Raw genomic sequence first — 21853 nt, 5'->3', positions numbered from 1 at the left:
AGCAGGAGCTGGCCAGGCTCCAACCCTTGCAGCGCAGCCTTAGGCCGGATAGTCCCCCTGCCTGCACTTTGTTGCCTTCCTGGCCTGTCTGCCTGCCTAGGCGCCTCGGTCTTCCTGTCTGTCTGCCTTGGCCTGCCTGTCTGAAACTGGTTTAGACTAACTGCGTGCTTGCCAGCTGCGTTGGCTTGCTGAGCTCGTATTCTGAGCTGGCTGGCTTGCTAGCAAGGCTGGTTCTGTTGCTGCAAGGCAGGGCAGGGCAGACCGGGCCAGGCAGACAGAGAGCCAGGCCTCGAGAGAGGCCTGGCTGAGCTGACTGAGCAAGGCTGGTATGGCTGCAATGGCGGACTGCAAGGGCTGATATGCTCTGGCTTGTCAGCCTGACTTTCTACACTGGCTGACTGGCGGAGCTGGCTGGCTGCGTTGGCTGACTGGGCGGGCTTGCTGGCTAGCTGGCTTGCTGGGCTCCCTGAGGGAAGCTTTGGGATGGATCTCTAGGGGCATCGGCTTGTGTTGAGCCTTCCAACGGCGTCTACCTTGATCTTCATCCTAAGAAAGACAGACAGAAAAAGAAAGACACACACAAAGTCAACTATGCAGTTTCCACATGAGGAAGGCAGGCAGGAAGGCAGGCAGGCACGCAGGCAGGCACAAGCTGCCTGCGTGCTTGCTTCACCCTCCAGTTGCTGCTCCAGTTATTTGTTTTCCCTCAAACCCATCCTCAATGTGTTGGGTGAGGTTGAGCTCTGTCCAGCACAGGACGGGACGGAAACCAGCTTGGTCTTTAGTCAGCTTGGTGTCTGAGTGGTATGAGGCGTTGGAGTAGCAGCCTCTCTTGTAGGTGATGCAGAGGAGGGAAATGGGTCGGTAGCTCTTTGAGGATGATGGGTCTTTGCCAGGTTTGGGGATTGCAACCACTTTGGCCTTTCTCCAGACAGAAGGGATGGTTTTCTGTGCCATGCATGTGTTCAGCATCCCCACGAGCCAGGTCTTTGCGTTAGGTTCCAGGTGCTGTATAATTTCTGCCAGTATGTCATCAATCCCTGCTGCTTTTCCGGGTTTCGAGTTCTTCTAGGTCGAATGGTTTGGTTTGAGGGCTGGCTGATTGTGGTTGGTCTGATAACACTGTGCGATGGTATTCTCCTGTGGGTCGGCGGCGGTGTTGGTTATGACTGTTGGCCACCAGTTGTGACGCAACAGAGTTCGCTGTGATCGTTGTGAATTATGGGTGGCTCCCTGAGGTCCTTGATCCCCATGGGGTCCAACAGTGGTCATTGAAGCGTGCACACACGCACGCACACACACATGCACCTACACACGCACGGGCGCACATGTGCATGCACACGATAACCAAATGTAACTCTGAGAGTGTAACACATGTAACCAAATGGACCCTTACAGCTCTAACTCTGAGAGTATATATGGTGGCCGACGGGCACGTACAGGTCTAGTGTAACCAAATGGACCATTTGGTCCATGTCTGTAAGTCTGAGAGTGTAACACATGTAACCAAATGGACCCTTACAGGTCTGTCATTCTGAGAGTGTAACACATGTAACCAAATAGACCCTTACAGGTCTTTAACTCTGAGAGTGTAACACATGTAACCAAATTGACCCTTACAGGTCCAACACTGGTTATCGAAGCATGTACACACGCACACACGTGTAACCAAATGGATCCTTACAGATCCAACACTGTTTTTTGTTAATCATCGAATGAAATGTGGGAGGTCGGCAAAAGAGAAAGTTTAAAAAATCAAAGCAAAGGTAATTCGAAAATGTTATTTTTGTGCTTTTGTGTTTCTCTTCTTTATACATTACTTTACTGTTTGAAATGTAAAATTTACATTTCAACGAAAGGACCTGTAAAGGACAACACAAAACCTAAGGCACTGGTGTCGTACTTCTGGTTTACCGGAACGGGGTTCAACTCCCTGCAGTGCCCTGCTCAATGTGTTGTATTTACATGGTTCATTGAACGGGGTTCAACTCCCTGCAGTGCCCTGCTCAATGTGTTGTATTTACATGGTTCATTGAACGGGGTTCAACTCCCTGCAGTGCCCTGCTCAATGTGTTGTATTTACATGGTTCATTGAACGGGGTTCAACTCCCTGCAGTGCCCTGCTCAATGTGTTGTATTTACATGGTTCATTGGTCCATGGTCTCAGAGGTCATTAGAGCGGCGCGCTATAGTGCGCGATTCTTCATCATTGTTGAGGATTTTAAAAAAGGTGAAAATCGCGGAAAAGTGAAGGGCTATAGTCTATGGTGTCGGACTGCATACTGGTCAAGGTAATTTATACTGGTCAAGGTAATTTACACTGATCAAGGTCATTTATACTGGTCAAGGTCATTTATACTGATCAAGGTCATTTATACTGGTGAAGGTCATTTATACTGATCAAGGTCATTTATACTGGTGAAGGTCATTTATACATGTCAAGGTCATTAATCCATGGTCTCGGAGGTCATACAATAGTATGTCGTTTTTTTTCGATTTCGGAGGATTTGAAAAAAAAAGGTGAAAATCGCGGAAAAGAGAAAGGCTATAGTCCATGGTCACGGACCGCATACTGGTCAAGGTCATTTATACTGGTCAAGGTCATTTATACTGGTCAAGGTCATATATACTGGTGAAGGTCATATATACTGGTGAAGGTCATTTACTAATCTTATGAAGGTCATTTATACTGCTCAAGGTCAGTGATTGATTGATTGATTGTCGAATTACAGTACATTTCAAGCACAAACTCAATACTAAAAAGTTCCAGCATGTGTCTCCACAGTAAGCTGAATAACAAAGTGTGAATGTAGTTTCTAGGTGAAAGTGATTTTTAAATTTCCCCATTGACATGAATGGGAAAAGGCAAAAATTCACATTCAAGTATTTGTTCCTCGGAGACTGTAATCACTATAGTTACAAAACTTTTAGGGATAATTCAACATTATACCTAAAATTATTTAACCCTAAAATTTTATCGGTCGGCCTCATGGTGGCGCTATAACAGCCCACTTTACATTTTGGCTTATAACTCTTGAACCGTAGGTCGTAAAACAAAAAATATTTTTTCCCTGGATTCCTTGGGTCATGACGCATCTCCCCATATAGGCCACGCCCATTTCCGCCATGATAGATTTTCCGCCATTTTGAATTTTGTCCAAAACACACTTTTTGCTTTTCCTCCTACAGATTTTGTCCAAATCTCACAGAATTCGGCACACGTGATCTCTGGACCCATCCAATTAAAACTGCAGAATTTTGAAAGTGCGTATCGTTCGGCCGTAATCGTCTTCCGAAGTTAGTAGGAGGGGCCTATATCACAAAAAATGCCATAAATCACGAACGGAATGTCCAATCCATCCCAAATTTGAATCACATGTCCGGGGTGGTTCAATCAACCAAGTTCTAAAAGCATTCCATTTTCATCCATAGGGGGCGCCGCAAATGCGAGAAATGTAACCGTTTGTCGCAAAAACATGAATTTCGGGGGTTAAATCCCCTCCGAATTACTTACGCATGATCTAAGGCGTGACTTGAAATTGTAATTGGCTGGCAATACTAGTGGGAGGGGCATATGTAAGCCACTGCGGCAACCACACTCTGCAATTTTTTTAAATTGCGAATTTTCTAGTTAGCAAGTTGCAGTGGTGTGCAAATTTGGCACTGTGGCAGAGAGCGCAGCAGAGACATTTTGTGTGTGCTTGTTGCTTGTACAACTGTAGTAGGCTAGTAAAAATGAAAAGGAAGCAACCCGCCCTACATGCATTAAAAAAAACAAAAAAAAAACTGCCCCAGCAGCAGCAGCAGCAGCAGCAAAAGAGAGTGACAGTGTATATTAATATTCTTGCACACCAACCAACACACAGGTCATTGCAGCATTGGTCAGTCAAACAGGCGAGGGAACACGGAGTCCCAGCAAAGGAACATCGTCACGTCACAGGAGCAGAGGGTACATTTTGGCCGTGTACGACGAATCCAACACAAACCAAATGCAAACCGTAAATGCAGCAGCATAAAGAAAGATTCCCCGGCCCAACCTAAAGTGCATTTATAATTTAGATAAAAAATTGCTTCTGAAATTGCATTCAATCAATGGCACGCTTTTTGTCTATTCCCTGTGGTGGAAGTAACTGATCACAATAGCCATTACCATTATTTGGCTATTGTTGGACGTTCTGCAGTTATTTTTACTTGTAGATGGAAAAAAGATTATAAATATTTAATTATTTTGCTATTACGTATTAACCCCTAGAAGTAGAACCCCCTCCTCGGGTGAGAACCAGGATCTGGACCAGGTTGGACTGGACTCATTTTACAATAATAGGCAAAAACGTACCATTACATGAGTTGGTATCACTTCCCGTCATGCATTTGTGTTTGGCTAGCTTTGCTAAATTGCTGCTCTCAGGCGACTCACTCAATAACAACAAAACAACAGCATATTCTTCTCACTTTGGCGTCTTGTACAGACGTGGTCTTAACACAGTCACGATGGAAAAGCAACACTCGAATTGATTCAACATTTGCGAAATCGTTTCTGGGACGTCCCTGGCCTGTACAGTCGCTGCCCTGCGTGTTTTGGGACCCTAACAACCGAGGTAAAGTAGTGTTATTATAGCAGCAGCAGTGTGTGTCAGCTGATGTTGCCATCAGAATTAGAATACACACCTACACTGTGATGATCTGTGGGTCTTTCTGTCCATTTCACACGTATGAATTGCCGGCGTACAAGTGTGACAAATCGTACGACTTTGACTTTTTTGACTTTGACTTTAGCTGGTTTGCTAAAGTTAGCAGAAATGTAGCCCTGGCACCATGGCTAGCAGAAATGAAGATAATGTAGTATATAGCTATAAGTTTGTCAATAGTCACACTGTTTGATTGGTGGAATAACATTTTGCAAATAGTACAGTAGTACGATTATACAATGATGCAAAAAGGATTGGAGGTCCTGTCCTGTCTCCTGTGTATTCAATTAATCAAGACATTACAATACATACAACAACATAAATGGGGATAGTAGCTCTACATGGGGAGGTCATTTATGTCAAACTTAGAAGACGTTACTTTATGGCGGTTATGAAGGTGGGTACGGAGTCACACTTTGTGATGGTTGTTGGTTGGGCAATGTCATTCCACATTTTGGTGGCATAGCAGCAGAACGAATCTGGGTTGAAGACTTGGAATATGGATATGGACTGAGCGTCATGTGAACCATGGCTAGGGTTGAACGAGATCAGTGGATCTCGATCCCTCTGATTGTGTGTGTGTGTGTGTGTGTGTGTGTGTGTGTGTGTGTGTGTGTGTGTGTGTGTGTGTGTGTGTGAGAGACGTTATTGAAGTCGTTCACTGGTATAAGCAGGGGTGAGTCCTAGGGCTGTGGGTGTGCGTGAGCCAGCTTAAGTAGTAACCTGATCAGTTTGTTTTGAGAGGTCTGAAGTTTTGTTTTAATGCCTTTAGTGGTGCTATAGACTGAGTACCATCAGGTGCATGCACAGTCAAAATTACATTGGATGAGTGCTCCAGCAGCAGCTAGTGTGCTAAGTGTATTCCTAGTACTAGTGATCAACAATGAGATCCTGCCCAAAAATCTTGTTCTTTCTTGATTTTATTTGTTGTAAAATCTTATGTATTTAACACTGACAGACTAAAGACCTAAAAATGTAACAAGTGGACATTCATTTTGACATATTTAATTGCGTTAGCTGGAATTGAAGCCATCATTTTGTACTTTGATTAGGTGTGTTTTCGAGCATTGATGTTCTGTGTTACTTTAGAACAGTCGAATGAGCCTTTGATCTTATCACACAGTCATTGATCATGCTGCTATGACAATGCTGTGATTTACATTCACTGCCACTTTACTGGTAACCAATGAGTAGTTACCAGTATGGGTAATTTCTTTGGGAGCTTTAAAAAGTATAAAAACGGTGTGCGGGTCTCCTCTTTCCTTTAGTTAGTTACCACTTACCAGTAGGGAACACTCTTTTTTTTCAATGCTGGCTTTGGTCAAGAATAGACTGGTGTCCTCCATGGATCAGAACAGAATGAAGCTGATCATAGCCAAGTGCTGTCCTGCAAATAATTGGGTTTGGGAAGGAAATGAACCCTTTAAAGGTAGTACGTTCTATTTATTTTACTGTTTAAAAATGCTGTCTGTCTGTGTCTATCTATGCATTGGGCCTTGTTATAATAGAGCAAAGCAGTTTGTCATTGATGCATGCAGTTGATATGAAAGTATGAAGATTAAGTTATTTCTGTATCATATGTGTGTGACTCTGTGGCTGCTTCCCTGCAGCCAAAAAGAGAGATCACTGTCATATGACTTGAATACAGAAGTGGCTTTTAACTCTGATTTGTACTGTGTGTGTGCAACTGTGCCTGACTCAGAAGTCTGAAATGTATACGCTGCTACAGTGCAGATTAGACATTCATAGTGATGTTATCAGATGTGCATTGGCAATCTGGCTACAAACACACCCACAGTCCGTTTATACCCATCTATCATCATGTCAGATAATGTTTCAACAGGGAAGTAAGTTATGAATACAATGGGAAGGAAGAGATGTTTTGACAGTTTACAATGAGCCAGCTGGTTTCTCTGGGTTTCTCTTTGGGTTGACCGGCCTTCCTCCAGCCTCCGGTCTTCCTGACATTTCTTTATGCCTGTAGGTTTAAGTCCTGTCTGGTCGTTTTGGAGAGTGGTTTGGTTTCCTCCGATTTGCCCAATGCGGCCCCAGCCTCCTTGTGCTCATTCCTAAAGGAATATATTTTGTTTTTGCGTTTCAGCGTGCCATGTTGGAATAAACCTTCTCCGGAGTGCCATGCTTGCCACACAGACACCAGACCCATCACCAGAGGTCAAAGATGTCACACAGGTAAAGCAACAGCTCCATGTTGTTTAAGCTCTTGTAACTTTAGAAGATTACATCCTTACAGTTTTGCATTTGTGGCATTTCATGGCCAACTATTATAGGTTTTGTTTTTTGCCCCACCCTTGATGTGTTCAAAGCCTCCCAATCAAGACCCACCTCTTCAGACTTGCTTTACCTGCCTAACACTAATCACATCTGCCTTAGCTTAATGTTTTTTTCTTTGCAACATTTTTAGCCTTTTAACTATTTTCTCTAAAGCATCTGATGACTAGACAAATGGTGTTTATAGATTTTAGTTGATAGAATGATAAAGTATCTGGTAGTGATGTACTCTGTGTACTCTCTGGTCTGTACTCTGCTGCTTGTCTTGATTCTTTCAATGGCCCTGGCTAGAGGGCCTTAATCAAGTCTAATATTTTCAGACAAACAAAGCTAAAGAGTGAATCAAAGACAAAAGTTCAGCCTTGTCCTCACATCAAAGCAATGTGGGGTTAAATGCAGTGGGGTTTAAATTGAATGCCAGATATACGATTTTCATGGGAAACTGTGACTGGCTGTTGTTGTTCATAATTATTGCCAATTATTGTTGGTTTTGGGGGGATTTTAGGCAGAGTACATGGTAAAATCCTATGCGTTCATTTCTGGATTTTATTGTGTAGCCTAGTAATGCATTTGTAGAACGGCTCTGCTGACACCAGCACAGCTGCTACAGTACCCAATGTACAGAACACAGACAATGGCATTCTCAGTCTGATATATGTTGATGGCCTATAGTGTATTGCATAATGTAGGCCTGTTGATGTTCACTAGTCTGTGCCTGTCAGCTGACTGGAGGTGACTCAATAGGTAATCGTTTGAAAGTCACATGGTCAATGAGCCATCTTTCCTCTTCTCTTAATGGAACAATGACAAATGTTTTCCTCAAGCTTTATCTTTCTATTGTTCCTAGTTCCCTCATTCAAAATAAGATCCATTCTATATTTGAATGCTTGTATTTATTTGTTTGTGCTATCTCTGTAACATGAAAAGCAGTCCCTTTATGTCAAGGCCTTAATTATCGATATCGATTTTAAATGAAGTTTATAGGTTTAAGTTTAGAGATCCTCACCTTAAAGGAAACGAGGCTAACATGTTTATTATCCTCAACCAGGCCAAAGGTGGGATGGGGGGTGGTATGTTTTCTGTCTGCCCGTGAATGTGAAACTCCCAGTAGATCAAGGAAGAGCCTCCAGCCCCAATGTTTCTAATCGGCCTGTTATAGCGTCACCATATATGTTTTGAGGGGTGCTAGCCCCTCCCTATGCCCAGCTTTGTCTGTTTATCTGAACACAAATACGATTATTTGATTGGCTGATCACCCCATAGCGATGATTTGATTGGCTGAGCAAAGTACAACTACATATTGAGGATAAAAAGTGAAGGCAGAAAATTGAAGACGCCAAAAGTGATTGGCCGGTGATTTGTGATAATTTGATTGGCTGAGCACGGAATGTGATGTATGATGATATGAGCGCCCCTCACTTCACACAAGTGTGATTTTTTTTAAATTAATTAATTTCTAATTTCCACAATGATCATCTTGTTTCAGCTTCTCAAGGAGAAGCTGGTGCTGTCACTGAAGGCCCTGCAGAAGCGCTATGTGACGTCTGATGCGGTGGTGACCAGCGAGGACGGGGATGCCAACCTGCTCTGCTGTACCCTGGAGGCCATCTTCATCCACGGCATCAAGAGCAAGCACATCCGCGCCGTGGCCGCTGGCCGTAAGAAGAAGGGGGCGAGGGGATCCCTCCCCCAGCCTGTCTTCTGGAGCCTGCTCAAAAGTGTCACCCACCGGTTAGTGAAGAGCTCAACAAGGAACACATTCCACAACATGATGTTGTTAACCACACAAACCCTCTAGATTTGTGACCTGAGTTAAAACTGTACATTTCCCATCTACAGTACACCAAATCTCTTTGCCAAACATAGTCGATCTACAAGCTCTAAATCTGAGCTATTTAGATTGCTGCTTACTCTCTGCTGTGTACTGCTTAACAGTACCTGGTTTACTCGTATAAAGATATTGTTTGCCATCAGAACAAGCTTTGTATTCATCAGTTTTCATTCAGGTGAAATGCATGGCTCATTCAAGAAAAGTTAAACATAATCATCAACATCATTCTGAACTAAAAAAAACAAACAAAACAGTGCCTATAATGACGTTCCCAAAATATGTTCATTTTGGTTAAGAAAGAGAAGGAGGAAGTCTACACACCATTTTACCAAAATAATGTATTACCAAACAGCGGTCAAAACAAACATAGGCCTTCCTCCGTGTGTGTGTGTGTGTGTGTGTGTGTGTGTGTGTGTGTGTGTGTGTGTGTGTGTGTGAACTGTGAAAGATGCTACCCAAAAAGAAGTAAATTCTTATTAATACCGTTACTGTTACCTGTCCAGTGATGTGATCGCGGAACTGGAGAAGCTGAGCTTCGTGAGCACAGACGTGGGCCGGTGCCGGGCGTGGCTGCGGCTGGCGCTCAACCACGGCCTGCTGGAGTGTTACCTGGTATCCCTGTTCAGGGAGGGCTCCAAGCTGCAGGCCCACTATCAGCCCGCCGCGCTGCTCCTGAACCCAGAGGAGCGCGAGGTGCTGATCAGCTACCTGCAGGGCCTGGCCTCACTCACGTTCAACCTCTCCTACAAGTCGGCCGTCCTCAACGAGTGGACCACCACCCCGCTGGCCCTAGCGGGGCTCTGCCCCGCTGCCCAGGCGGACGGGCTCGAACCGCCCACTGCTGTCAACGGCGCAGCCTCCCAGCCGAAGGAGTCATCGTGGGATACGGCGTCTCAGTCGTCGGGATCTTCGGACACGGTGGAGGTGCACAGGGGGGGCCCAGGGGCAGTGCCGGTGGGAAAGGGAGCGGGGGCGTTACCGGCGAGCAGGACCGCCATGAACTCGTCCAATTTGAGCCTGGACACAACGGGCTCCTCTCAGCTGTCGTCCAGCCTGAGCTCTGACAGCTTCCTGCAGGGCCAGGACCCCCGCAGTGACCTGGATCTGTCCCCCAATGGTGACGGCAGCACTAAGAGGCCACCCAAAGAGTACGTTTCTGTTTGTGGGATTGCATGTAAATGCATATGTAAATATTATAAGATGAATGATATGAAAAGCTATTAAGTTCTGGTAACCAGTGGACATTTTCCCTAATTCAGAGTAAATGAAACAGACATCACTGTACTAACCTATATGGAGAAATGTGTCCAGGCTTCTTTAATAACAACATTAGTGAATATTTACCATTGTCTGTTAGCCTCATAAAGTCAACAATGTTTGATTTCCATGTATTTACTTCTTGCTCTTTGATCAAATGCATGCACCTTCATTTACAATCAAATGTTGTCCTCCTGCCTTGCACTGGTTGAAACTTGTCGTGTCTCTGCAGTGTTCTGTCAGACGTTCGTAGTTGCGGACACTCCAGCCAGGACTCCATGCGTGAGGAAGACTCCTTTGTCTCCAGTGTGTGTCCCGACCACATATCCGATGCCACTGCTTACAGCGGCTCCGACAGCGAGATCCACAGCCCGCCCACGCCCTTCCCCGAACGTGCAGACCGGACAACAAGTTCCTCGCCTCCGGGCTCAGAACCGGCATCATGTTCTGAACCGGCACCCGAATTAGTCCTCGTTTCTTCTGAATCGCGGCTTGATGCCTCCTCTGAGTCGCGCTCGGACACAAAGGTGGCCGCCAGCAAGCCTGTGGAGGAGGAACACGCAATCTGTTATCGGAAGGAGACTGAGATTTTCCAGAAGGACACTGAAGTAGAGGTGATGAAAAACCCTGCAGAGTGCAGCTCTGAGCCTTCAGCAAACAGCCTCAGAACTGTTTGCCCTGATCCTGCCTTCTCTCACCCTGCCAGTATCCTCGGCAGACAAATGTCAGTGGAATCGCTCTCGGTAAGTGTCGGAAAGTGACATGCACACACACACATATAATATTTTGATGAAGTAACAGCCGTTGTGGGCTTGTAAATCAGCTATTTGTCGGTGCAAGACACTGGCTCTAGTGCTGCACAATTAATTGAAAAAAGATCGAGATCTAGATTCAGACACCTATGCAATCTTATTTCTAAATTTGATCAAATCATACAGTTGGCGGTCCAACTCTTTTTAGTTACTATTATGTTTTTGCTACAAGAGAGACTTTAAGAGAGGTTAAGTCAAGCACTTTAATGTTGTCTGTTTAAAGTCACAGTAGTTGGCTCCAGGTGCCACATTTTGAATGTTCTACATTCTAAAGACAATAAAAATTCTCATCAAAAATGAGTATCGTGTGGAGGAAAATCGAGATTCACATTTGAGCAAGAATCATGCAGCACTAAATGGCGCACATTCCGTCCAACTAAGTATAAAACGGGCATAAGTCCAATGCAACCCATAAACCAACCCCTAAATGCCCAATCCAATGGTCATCATAATGTACATTGTCTATTGTCTGTACTACGTCTATTTCTCAAATTTGGGGTGACATTTGGCACTCACAAGTATAGGAATACAAGTACACACACACATTTTTCCTCTGACATCCAAAGTCCTTGTTATAACCTACTGTAACTGTGATTCAGGTAGGATGCGTAAATGACGTGAGACTTTGGTCCTCTATTAAAGCCACAAGGAAATTCATGTATTCTTACTATAAGTTAGTAAATTACACATAACTGTACACAGCAGAGAGAATGACTTTGTTGTACTGTCATCTGCAGTATACCCACTCCTGGATCTCAGACGACGACATCTACAAGCCCCACCTTGAGGAAGTGCCGGACCTAGAGGAGTCCCCAGCCAGTGTTAATGGGCTGATCTCCCCCTGTTCTGAGCCCGAGGGCCCTCAGCCACCTCCCAGCGTGATTCACCGCAGACAAATAGGTATTTGGTCAAAACACACTGGTCAATGGCGTGTAGGTGTAGATGATCCCATTAAGACCATTCTACAATGTACTTTTTAAACAAAATAGCAGATTTACAAGCTTTACAAATGCATTGTTTCAACAACTGCAGAACATAACTATAAATGGTCTTGAGAAGATGTCATTGAAGAACAATAGATAGAATTTTAAGCTAAATGTTGAGAGTAGTTGTTGGTGGAGAGGGGTGTTTTCATGATTTTTCTTTAGGATAAATCTTATTACAAATAGTAGTCTATTTGCTCCACACCAAATTTCACCCTAATGTCTTCCTTCCAATTCAGTGAGTCATAAAGCAGATGCACCTATGTCAACCAACAACAATATATATACAAACTTTTTCATGTCCACAAATTAAAATGTATTTGCCTATGGATCACCATTGGAAAATATTTTGTGCCAGGGACGTACAAGATTTGTGTTAAAAGAGATCCCTTTCTTTTAATACATTTTGCTGGGGACCACCTGGAACTTCCTCAAGGACACATTTTGAAAACCATCAAAAAATAAAATGAAACTTTTTTTCATAAATAAAAATGTTCCAACTTTCTTCAGACTCTAAGGAACATCAGAATTGACGATGTTTGAAGAGATCCTTTTCCTAATAGTCTGGATGGAAATTGACACATCTTTGGATGGAATGATGTGTCAATTTCCTCAGTTTCCATTCAAGAAGTCATGTATTTCTTAACTGTGTGGGGAAACATGTTTACATGTTTTGGAAACTTCACGTATTTCCTCACATCCTGTGTATAATATCCTTATTATACACAGGATGTGAGGAAATACGTGTAGTTTATAGTCGCCAATATATAGTTCAAGAAGATTTGCAGTCTCCTAAGTTATGTCCTAAGAAGACACGTGACTTGCGGCACGTGACTTGTATGGAAGGAAGTACTAGAGGCGCACACTACCGAGACAACAACAAGAAAGAAAGCACGATTTGGCATTCGGTCATTTCGGGTCCTTGGGTTTTGTACGGGTAACGGTCCTCATATTTATTATACACCTCTGGTGCTTTTCGGTTCGGAGCTAGAATTCTAATAATAGCAGTGGGTCCATTCGGTCCCGGGCCATTTTTAGCGGGTCTTTTTTTTTTTTGGACCCGTCAAGACCTCTACCATACAGTAACATATCCTTTACCTTTCCAACCCTACTCCCTTTTCATGTTTTCTTCGTCACTGCCCTTGTGACTGTAGGATCAGATGTACTGCTGAAACCGGTTTTGTGCTTTTGTCACAACGAAAATAATACTAATCTCCAAGGTGTCAGAATAAAAGCAAACCAATAGAGCACCGAAGTCTGACGTCACTTTCAGTAGAGGGCGTCAGTCCCCAGGTTCATGTATTTGTTTAGTTGCATTGAAATCCCCATTGAGGCGATTTTAGATCGCCTCATATAACAACTGTGTTTGAAAAATAAACATGTCACCCCGGCCGCTTCACTCATATGGATATGAAGAATCAACTGACTGAGAGAAAACGCTAATGTTACTGCTGCTGAATTAGTTAGATTTTCGCTAGAAGCAGACTGTATCATATATGAGTGACTGACTGTTGCAAACGATACAGAGACACCTCCCTAACAATAACGCCGAGACAGCTTGTTTATTTTTGGACCACAACGCTTATAGTAAACGATATTAAGATCACCCCATGTTATTCTCCATAGAGAAATTACTTCCGCAAACCAGGGGAATCGTCAGGATGAGCGAGTTACGTCAGGACTTTGGTGCTCTATAGTCAAATTGGTATTGTATTGTGCTAACTTTGTCTTGTCCTTGTTTCATCTTCCACCTGTCAGGGCTGTCCAACCCGTTCCGTGGCCTTCTGAAGCTTGGTCACCTGGAATACCGCGGCGTGTTGGGTAGGTGGCGAGACTACTATTGTGAGCTGTCCCCCTTTGAGTTCCGCCTTTACCTCGATGCTGAGGAGCGCACCGGCTGCGAGAACTCCTCACTGCTGCGCTGTGAGGACGCCCGTGTCACCTCAGCCGACGGGCGCTTCGAGCTGGCCTTCTCGGGTAAGCGCCTCTACCTCCGGGCAGCCAATCATGATGAGGCAGAGGACTGGGTGGACCGCATTGTGGAGGCGGTCAACAAATGTCGCCCGACTTCCCGCATGGATGAGCAGTGGGAAGTGCTGCAGCCCCTCCCCATGAACGGTCTGAATGAACCCTCGCCATCGTCTACTTCCTCCACCCCTTCCAGCCCTGAACGAGGCTCATGCTCCGCGGACGTGGAGGGCGGTGGAGGGTGTACAGCGCCTCCACCTCTTCCTCCACAGGTCCTAGACTGGACACGGTCTGCTGACTCAGAGCCAGACGCCATCAAAGAAGCAGTGTTATACTTCTCGCCAGACGCTGATGGCCGGCCATGGGTGCGTCTTGTCTTCTCCCTCTCCTTAGAGGCCTTGAAGGGCTTCTGGGTCCAGGAAGGGCGGAAGTCTCTGCGGATAGGCCACCCCATCGAAGTGATTCGCGATGTTGTTCCGGCCGTCTCGCTGGGTGGAGAGGCCTTCTTTAAACTTTTGACCTGCAAAGAGACATTGAGGCTGAGAGCGGAGAGCCCCGAGGAGGCGCGCGCCTGGAGGGCTCTGATCCGAGGAGCTCTGGACTCCTACCTGGACAGCGGGGAGGATGGGTTATCGGAGGAGCCAGCAGTAGGGGGTCAGGTCATCACAGGAAACGTCCACAGACTGGTGCAACACAGACTGAAAGGAGATGGAGTGCTGTTGGCTCATCTATACACTGTGCCGTCAGTGAAGGGGCTGGACAAGCAGAACTTCAAGTGTGCAGGTGATTTTGGGGTTTAAATATTATATATATATATATATAACAAATTAAATATTATTATATATATATTATCAATGTTTCTTAAAGGTGCCAGGACCAGTTTGTGCAGCATGAAAAGGTACAAAAAAAAAGAGGGATTAAAAAAAATGAATAATAGTATTTCACATGGTTAAAAACACGTCCGGCAGGCTTTGTTCGTCCATTGTGTCAAAGAAGAGACATCCTGTTAGTTATCCAAAACATTACTAACACTGTCATGTAATTTATAGTGAACTTTTGGAAAATGTTCAGTTGTGCAAGCAAGTCACTTAAAATATCAACCAGTTCTGTAACAGTGTAAGAAGGTTGAGTGGCCTTCTGGGAATCTGAAGGTTCCCGGTTCCTTTCCTGCCTCCTCTTGGCATTGTGTCCTTGAGCAAGACATTGCTGTTGCACCTTGCATTGGCTATAGTAAAGCAAGTAGCTTAATACAGGACACTACCAGTTAGCGTGGGGCAGCGTTTGATGTACAAGTACACCCCCTGGCCATGACACTAGTATGTCGCAGAGACTTAACCCCAATCCAACCCTTAGTGCCAGCAGTGAGGCGTTGGCTACCATTTTTACAAGCAGCAAGCTCACAACGTGTTGCAATGTGATGCCTTGTGGGCTTGCAGATTCCATGAAGAGATTTGGTGTAGAGGGAAAAAGAGACTATGCCTGTCCACTTTTTTCTCATTTATTTTTAGCCATTCTCCACATCTCTCAGTCTTTTTCTCCACATCACATGCATGCATGTCTTATAATAAGATCCAGATGCGTGGGTCCTGGGGATTCCTGACTGCAGGTCATCAGACTCTGACTATTTCTTTTTCCCAGCTTGCATCGTAGTATATAGGGCTTAAGTAGTATAATGACTTCGTAAACGAACATGCAGGCCCCTGATTTAAAATCTGCTGGATGTGTTGTTCTCTCAGTCAGAGAGATTTTGGGGTTTGCTGTTCTATATAAATAGAGAAATAGACAATAGAGAAGTAAAGAGCATCTGCTAACATGGGCCTGTAGTTTCAGGAAGTTACAGGAAATAGGCTAGTTATGCATGAAATCATGTAAAGCTTATTGCTTACCATGCCTTTGTCCAATCTCACAGAGAAAAAAAGTAGTTGGCTTTATTTCAGGGGATTTTATATAAATTAATTAACACTACAAAATCTGCAAATAATGCATGTGAGATGTAGAGGGGCTCGGTTGGTGCAGTCGTAAAGTACCTGCTCACCACCGTGGAGTCTAGGGGGGTTAAAATCTACAGAGTATGAACACAATTGCTGGCCTGGGATGGTGATCTTTGTCACTGCATGTAGTCCTACGGGCTGGGGCAGCACCTGTAGGACGGAGACTGTTAGATGAGCTTGTAGGGTACAACAGCAGTGACAACACACAAACGTGTGTGTGGACAAATTACTACTAAAAACTACTACATTGTGGAGAAAATAGTTAAAAATAATTGGCTATTCTAAATGTAATAAAAATAAAAAACAAGTGAGCTGCTACTTTGGGGTTTCACAGTTTGTAAGGCAATTAATGTAGCAAAACAGGCAGTTGAGTTCAAGCAGTTAATTCTTGAGAAATTAAAGAAACGTATTATTGTATTGTAAGAAAAGGCAGGTAGTGACACTCTCCCCAGTGTATCAAAACGAGCTAAACAATTCCAAGGTTGTGGTAAAGTCATACCACAACCTTGACGTGAAACTAGGAATATTTGTTTGCTATATTTATATCCCTTGCGTCTGTCCCTCATGCAGGTTGCCCTCGACAGATCGGCCTCTCCCTGGGACGAGTGCAGCTGTGTGAGTTTTCGGGCCAGTACTACTGTGACTCCTGCCACCTTGGTGACACCACCATCATCCCAGCTCGCATGGTGCACAATTGGGACCTCACAGCTCGAGAGGTGGGTCCAGCATTGCAGATGTGCTGTTCTATACAGGGCCAAAGGCCATAAAACGGAACCTTGAATTCTCTAAATACCTCTGGAAACAATATAGACTGCTACACTGCAATATACATTTTATTTATGCAACATTTCGCATAATGACCTCCCAAGCATTTCAAAGCAAACGATGCATATCATATGGATATGTTTTATTTTATTCCCTTATTACCAGTAAGATGCCCTGAGGGAAACAGGTCTGGGAATGCCCATATATGGACCCTTTTTTCTTTTTGAGGGGCACTAGCCCCTCCTGTATACAGCTTTTGTCCACACACGTCTCATATTTGCCATTGACAATGAAAAGAGAAATTCGGTCAAATGTCCGCCAAATATGACGTACATTTGTGGCAAGACAAACATTAAATGCCATTGACAATGAAGAGAAAATGTACGTCATTTGTAGACGATCAAATCGGCTAACCAATCACATAAATTCAGTTCAGAAGATGTATGATGATGTATAATGATAAGAGCGCCCCTCACTTCACAAGTTCACACAGGTGTGATGTTTTTAATTGGCGTTTTCGGGCCGTGTAGGGCGTAAAATGTGTGCTAATTAGTGAGGTCAGGTGGGGCCTACTGTCTTTTTTGTCTCTTTTTTTTTTATTACCAATGCTGCGGCAAAGTCTGAAGAAGCCAAACAAAAATAAATGTACTCTTGATAAGTTTTACTTAGTCTCATGCATCTTGTTCGTGACTCATCAGGTTTCCCGGAAGGCCCTGAGGTTGCTGGATGAGATCGAGCAGGAGCCCCTGTTGAACCTGGAGCAGCTGAACCCAGAGCTGATGGAGCACGCCGAACACATGGGCCAGGCACACCGCCTCCGTCAGAGCCTACGCCTGCTGGGAGACTACCTGCTCACTTGCCGCAGTGGTGCCTGTAAGAAGGTCCAAGCCAGGTATGTGGTGTGTGAAACTGTCCATGTCAGGTTAGTTCACTTCAGCCCTACTTGGTAGTTTTAGCACCGTGGGCAGGTGCCAAGTCCTGCTGGAAAAGTAAATCGGCATCTCCGTAAAACTGGTCAACAATGGAAGCACAACGTTTTCTAGAATATCCTGATGGATGGCTGTGTTGACTCTGGACTTGATAAAGCCCAGTGTGGACCAATACCAGAAGATGACATGGCACCCAAAATCATCATGCATGCATGGTCAAAGACCCATTCTTGGGGGGTAGAGAGTAAACATTTGCAATTATTTCATAATCTAAAAAAGTCAAACATTTTTCAGAACATTATTAAAAATAATTTCTGTTAAATGCCTGAAAAAACTGGTGTGGAGGTCAGTGACGGGGTCGGTGCGGGAGTGTTCGGTGGCCCCCAGGTGGTTATAGGGGAAGTGGGTGTAGACTAGAGCAGGGGTTCTCAACCCGTGGGTCGCGACCATTGCAACTGAATGGCTGGAAAGTGGAAATGAAGAGTTTACATAGTACACATAGTACATGCATACACCTTCCCTAATTATTATATCTGGTTTCAGTATTTATTTATTGTCTCTATTATTAAGGTTATTATAGCAGTCAATTTATATTGGGGGTTGGGAGGGGGCGGGGGTCCCGAGACATTGCCAAAGCATTTCCGGGGGTCCCCGGCCAAAAACGTTGAGAACCCCTTTACTAGAGCGGGAGCCCTCTCCAGATTTTGTGCATGAGCTGGACCATCAGGTGTATGGGGGAAGATGGTCTCTTCACTGGGGATACAGTGAAGAGACATGGCCCCTTACGGGCTGGGAGAGGACAGTCTAGTAGTGGAGAGGACTAGTCTCTACTAGGAGTCTTTAATACCCCTAAAAAATATCTACATGATTTTGCCAAAATTAACAACTCCAGGGTTACGATTTTTGGTAATCTGATCTAGACAATGGACACAAACAGATGGGGACAATGGCTATAACTTGTATGCATAATTGGGTGGGGCATGCATTCTCAACTTGCATCAACACAAACGGATGGGGACAATGGGTATGCAATACCGGGTGGGGCATGCATTCTCAACGTGCATCAACTTTCATCATTCCCAACTTGTGTGGTTCCTGAGTTTCGGGCACCAATCTAGTAGCAGAAATAGCCGTTTTACAAGCTCATAATGTGACATTGTGAGATTTTTTACATTTTCACAAAATTGGGATCAAAATCTAAATTATTTACATAGCACATTTAAAAACAACTCATTGTACCAAAGTGTTTCACTGGTCAGACAAAACAGCGGTAATAAAACGGCGAATATGCCGATTTGTGTTGTCATTATCGACAATGGAATGTTAGGTTGTTGCATCTTTTTGTACATTTAACAAGCATTGTTTTGTTATTGGGTTCTCCTCAGATTGCAGCAGCGGACGTACCTGTTGGAGTCGAGCCATCTTTACAGTGTGATAGACCTGCGACAGGTATGCAAATGCTATATACTGCTGCCTCCTTCCTCTATGACTGTTCAGATATATTCAGCTCACTATTCAGTTTGAGTGTCCTCCTGAGTGTCAATCTTTCTGAGAGCATACAAATCAATATTAATATACTTTTGTAATATTCAATAATCATTCTGATTTGGATATTTGTTATGGCTAGAAGAATATATGGGTAGAAGAATATAGAAGTGATACTTACATGGGGTAAACAATACTTCCAAACACTACTTTGTTGCTTTATACATGAAGCATGTGATTGCGTTCAAAAGAGTGATCTCGCCTTCACTCTCTCCTTCAACAGATCTCGCGATAATATCACTAAGCTCCATAATTTATCACTTGAGTCTTTATAGTCAAGCTTGCTACATTGAAATATGTGTATATCATTGTGTGCGTGCGTGTTTTTCAGATAGCAGCGGGTCAGTACGTGGCATACCTGAGCACGCTGGTGCAGTTCGCCTCCAGCCATGTGCACCAATGTGAACTCTGCAGCCAGCGTGGCTTCTACTGCCAGATCTGCAACTCCAACGACGTCATCTTCCCCTTCCAGGTCGACAGCACCACCCGGTAGGCAGCAGCCACACACACACAATTCAATTCAAATAACACACTCTTACACACTGTAGAACTTATCGGTGGTATATCAGTCGGGCACAACATCAGTGAACATACAGAAATCTATGGTGAGGAATTAATTGCCATTATGTCTAAATTATGCAGATAAAGGGCTACAAATAATTGGCTACACTTGTGAAAATGTATCTGTTTTGTTGTATTGAAAATGCCATTGAACACGCACGTTTTCTTTCCGTCTTCAAGGTGTAAAGACTGTAAGGCCGTGTTTCACTTGGCCTGCCATGCACAGTCACCCTCTTGCCCACGCTGCCAGCGGCGTAAGAAATACCTGGATGATCTGCAAGGCTGAGACGAGCCAGACCGCAGACCGCTGTAGCAACCCTGCCATCATACAGGGCCCCCCTTCCTATCTGTAATCCTGGAAGCTATAAGATTATTGATGGAAGGAAACCGACAAAAGGAACACAAAATGTAGCTTTTTTTTTGGGTCAACTAACCTCAAGTGCAATTATGTAGTGGTGCTCGTCTGTTCTGTCTGACCCAAAACAAACATCCATTGAAGTGGACGTGTGTGCCAGAGAGACTCAGCAAGTCCCCATCACTGACATTATGGGTGTTACTGACATGCACAGTAAATCCAACTTTTCACTATTGGAGGTTTAATTAAGACAGTCATAGCCATCAAATAAAGGTTTGAGTCCCAATGAAGGGTTCTGCTAATATGCTCACTTTTAGTGTTTTTTAATTTAATTTTGTATTGTTGGTCCAGAACCTTTTTTTTCTCTATTCTGTCATGTTTACAAGAGATGCTTGACACTATACTTATCATGGGGATTCATAGAAGTCACATGCCTACAAGCGGTATTGACGAAGAGGGGATGGATACATAATTTTAATAAATAAATACAAAACAACACTTGAAATGTTCTAATTAACTTAAGATCTTGATTATAATGTGCCTTCCTTTTTATTTAAACCGTACACATTTTTCTAATATAGTGCCAAAAAAGCTTTGCAAAAAGGATTTTAGACATTGCCTTGTTGAAGATTTTATAAATGACATCCCAGTTTAGAAGAAGCGGTGTGGGAAAAAATATATATTGTGTGAATGTGTAAATCTAATTATTAATTATGTTGGAGTTTTTTTTATTTTCTTAATGATCGAACTGAGGTTTTATGAACACACAACATGACATTTGTATGTTCACTGACATTTGTTAGCAGCAAATATTTTGATTTAGTCTGTGTTGCTATGCTGCTAGCCATAGTGAAAAGATTGGTGAAATGGCAGAAGTGCATAAATCATGATTGTGCAGTAGTGATTCTATTTGTTTTTTAATATTTGTACAAGTCTTTACTCTTTATACAGTACTTCTTGACTGGGTTCCTCAATGTTTTTGAACATTAATTTGACATTCTCATATTTTGCACATTTGCACTGAAAGGCGTGACTGTTAAAGGGATATTTCAACTAAAGATTTAGTTGCAATGTCCTTGACTATGTGAAGTTTACTTAATCTCAGATTGGGGCTAATGTTACACTTACACAAACAGTTTTTATAGTAGCCAAACCATCCCTCTGAAAAAAAATGTATTGTTGCAGAAATGTTGGTTTAATTTGATCTCAGTAACATTAGGAAATTTCACCTGCACATTGCATAAAAACAAACTTCCTGTTCGATCCCTGTTCATCTGAAATGTCTTGACAGCAAACTGCACAGTGATGTATTCTTTTAGTTTTTGTTTACTGTCTAAAGTATTGTTATGGGACATTTTACCAAATGTTGAAACATAGAACATTGCTGTATTGATTGTTTCTTGTTTCTTCATTTAGCCTATAGGCCTACTTTAATTAAAAAGATAAAACAATTTATGTCAACATTTGTATGGACTTGAAGACATTGTACTGACATCATGGGCTATATGAATAGCCTATTCACTTTGGCATAATTTATCAGCCCAGTCTATGCTTTTTGAGATGTACATAATAAAGTTCCTTCACATAGCCTATTGTCTGCAAACATTGGGTAATAGTATACTAGTATACAGAAAGTTGGTTTAGTATGTTACTGTACATGGCTGAAGGGCACCACCATGTGTCGAAATAGAGAAATGACCCAGATATAATTGTTATGGGCCATAGGCCATTGCATGTGTCACTACTTTTGTTTTAAACCACGAATATGTGACTGTCATATTAATTTTAGATTTTTAACTGGCAATATGTCATCCTAGGTCAACGCGACAAATGGTTCTGGGTCATTGAGTGGGCGGATATGCCGCCCTCTTCCTTCCAA

General features: G+C 43.5%; 1 protein-coding gene across 1 annotated transcript; it reads left to right on the top strand.

The window, feature by feature from the left end:
- Nucleotides 1–4400: 4400 nt before the first annotated feature.
- plekhm1 (pleckstrin homology domain containing, family M (with RUN domain) member 1) lies at nucleotides 4401–21418 on the top strand. Its single transcript, XM_083788242.1, has 12 exons — nucleotides 4401–4598; nucleotides 6790–6878; nucleotides 8464–8708; nucleotides 9312–9956; nucleotides 10298–10808; nucleotides 11615–11777; nucleotides 13619–14611; nucleotides 16390–16535; nucleotides 17283–17476; nucleotides 18899–18962; nucleotides 19390–19547; nucleotides 19800–21418. Exons 2-12 carry the CDS (start codon nucleotides 6825–6827, stop codon nucleotides 19903–19905), a joined length of 3279 nt encoding a protein of 1092 aa, XP_083644368.1. The 5' UTR covers nucleotides 4401–4598; nucleotides 6790–6824; the 3' UTR covers nucleotides 19906–21418.
- Nucleotides 21419–21853: the final 435 nt, after the last annotated feature.

The sequence above is a fragment of the Protomyctophum parallelum genome (genome assembly GCF_964188405.1).
Source record: "Protomyctophum parallelum genome assembly, chromosome: 17".
In the NCBI taxonomy this organism is placed as follows: Eukaryota; Metazoa; Chordata; class Actinopteri; order Myctophiformes; family Myctophidae; genus Protomyctophum; species Protomyctophum parallelum.
This window is presented reverse-complemented; position numbering and strand designations above follow the sequence as displayed.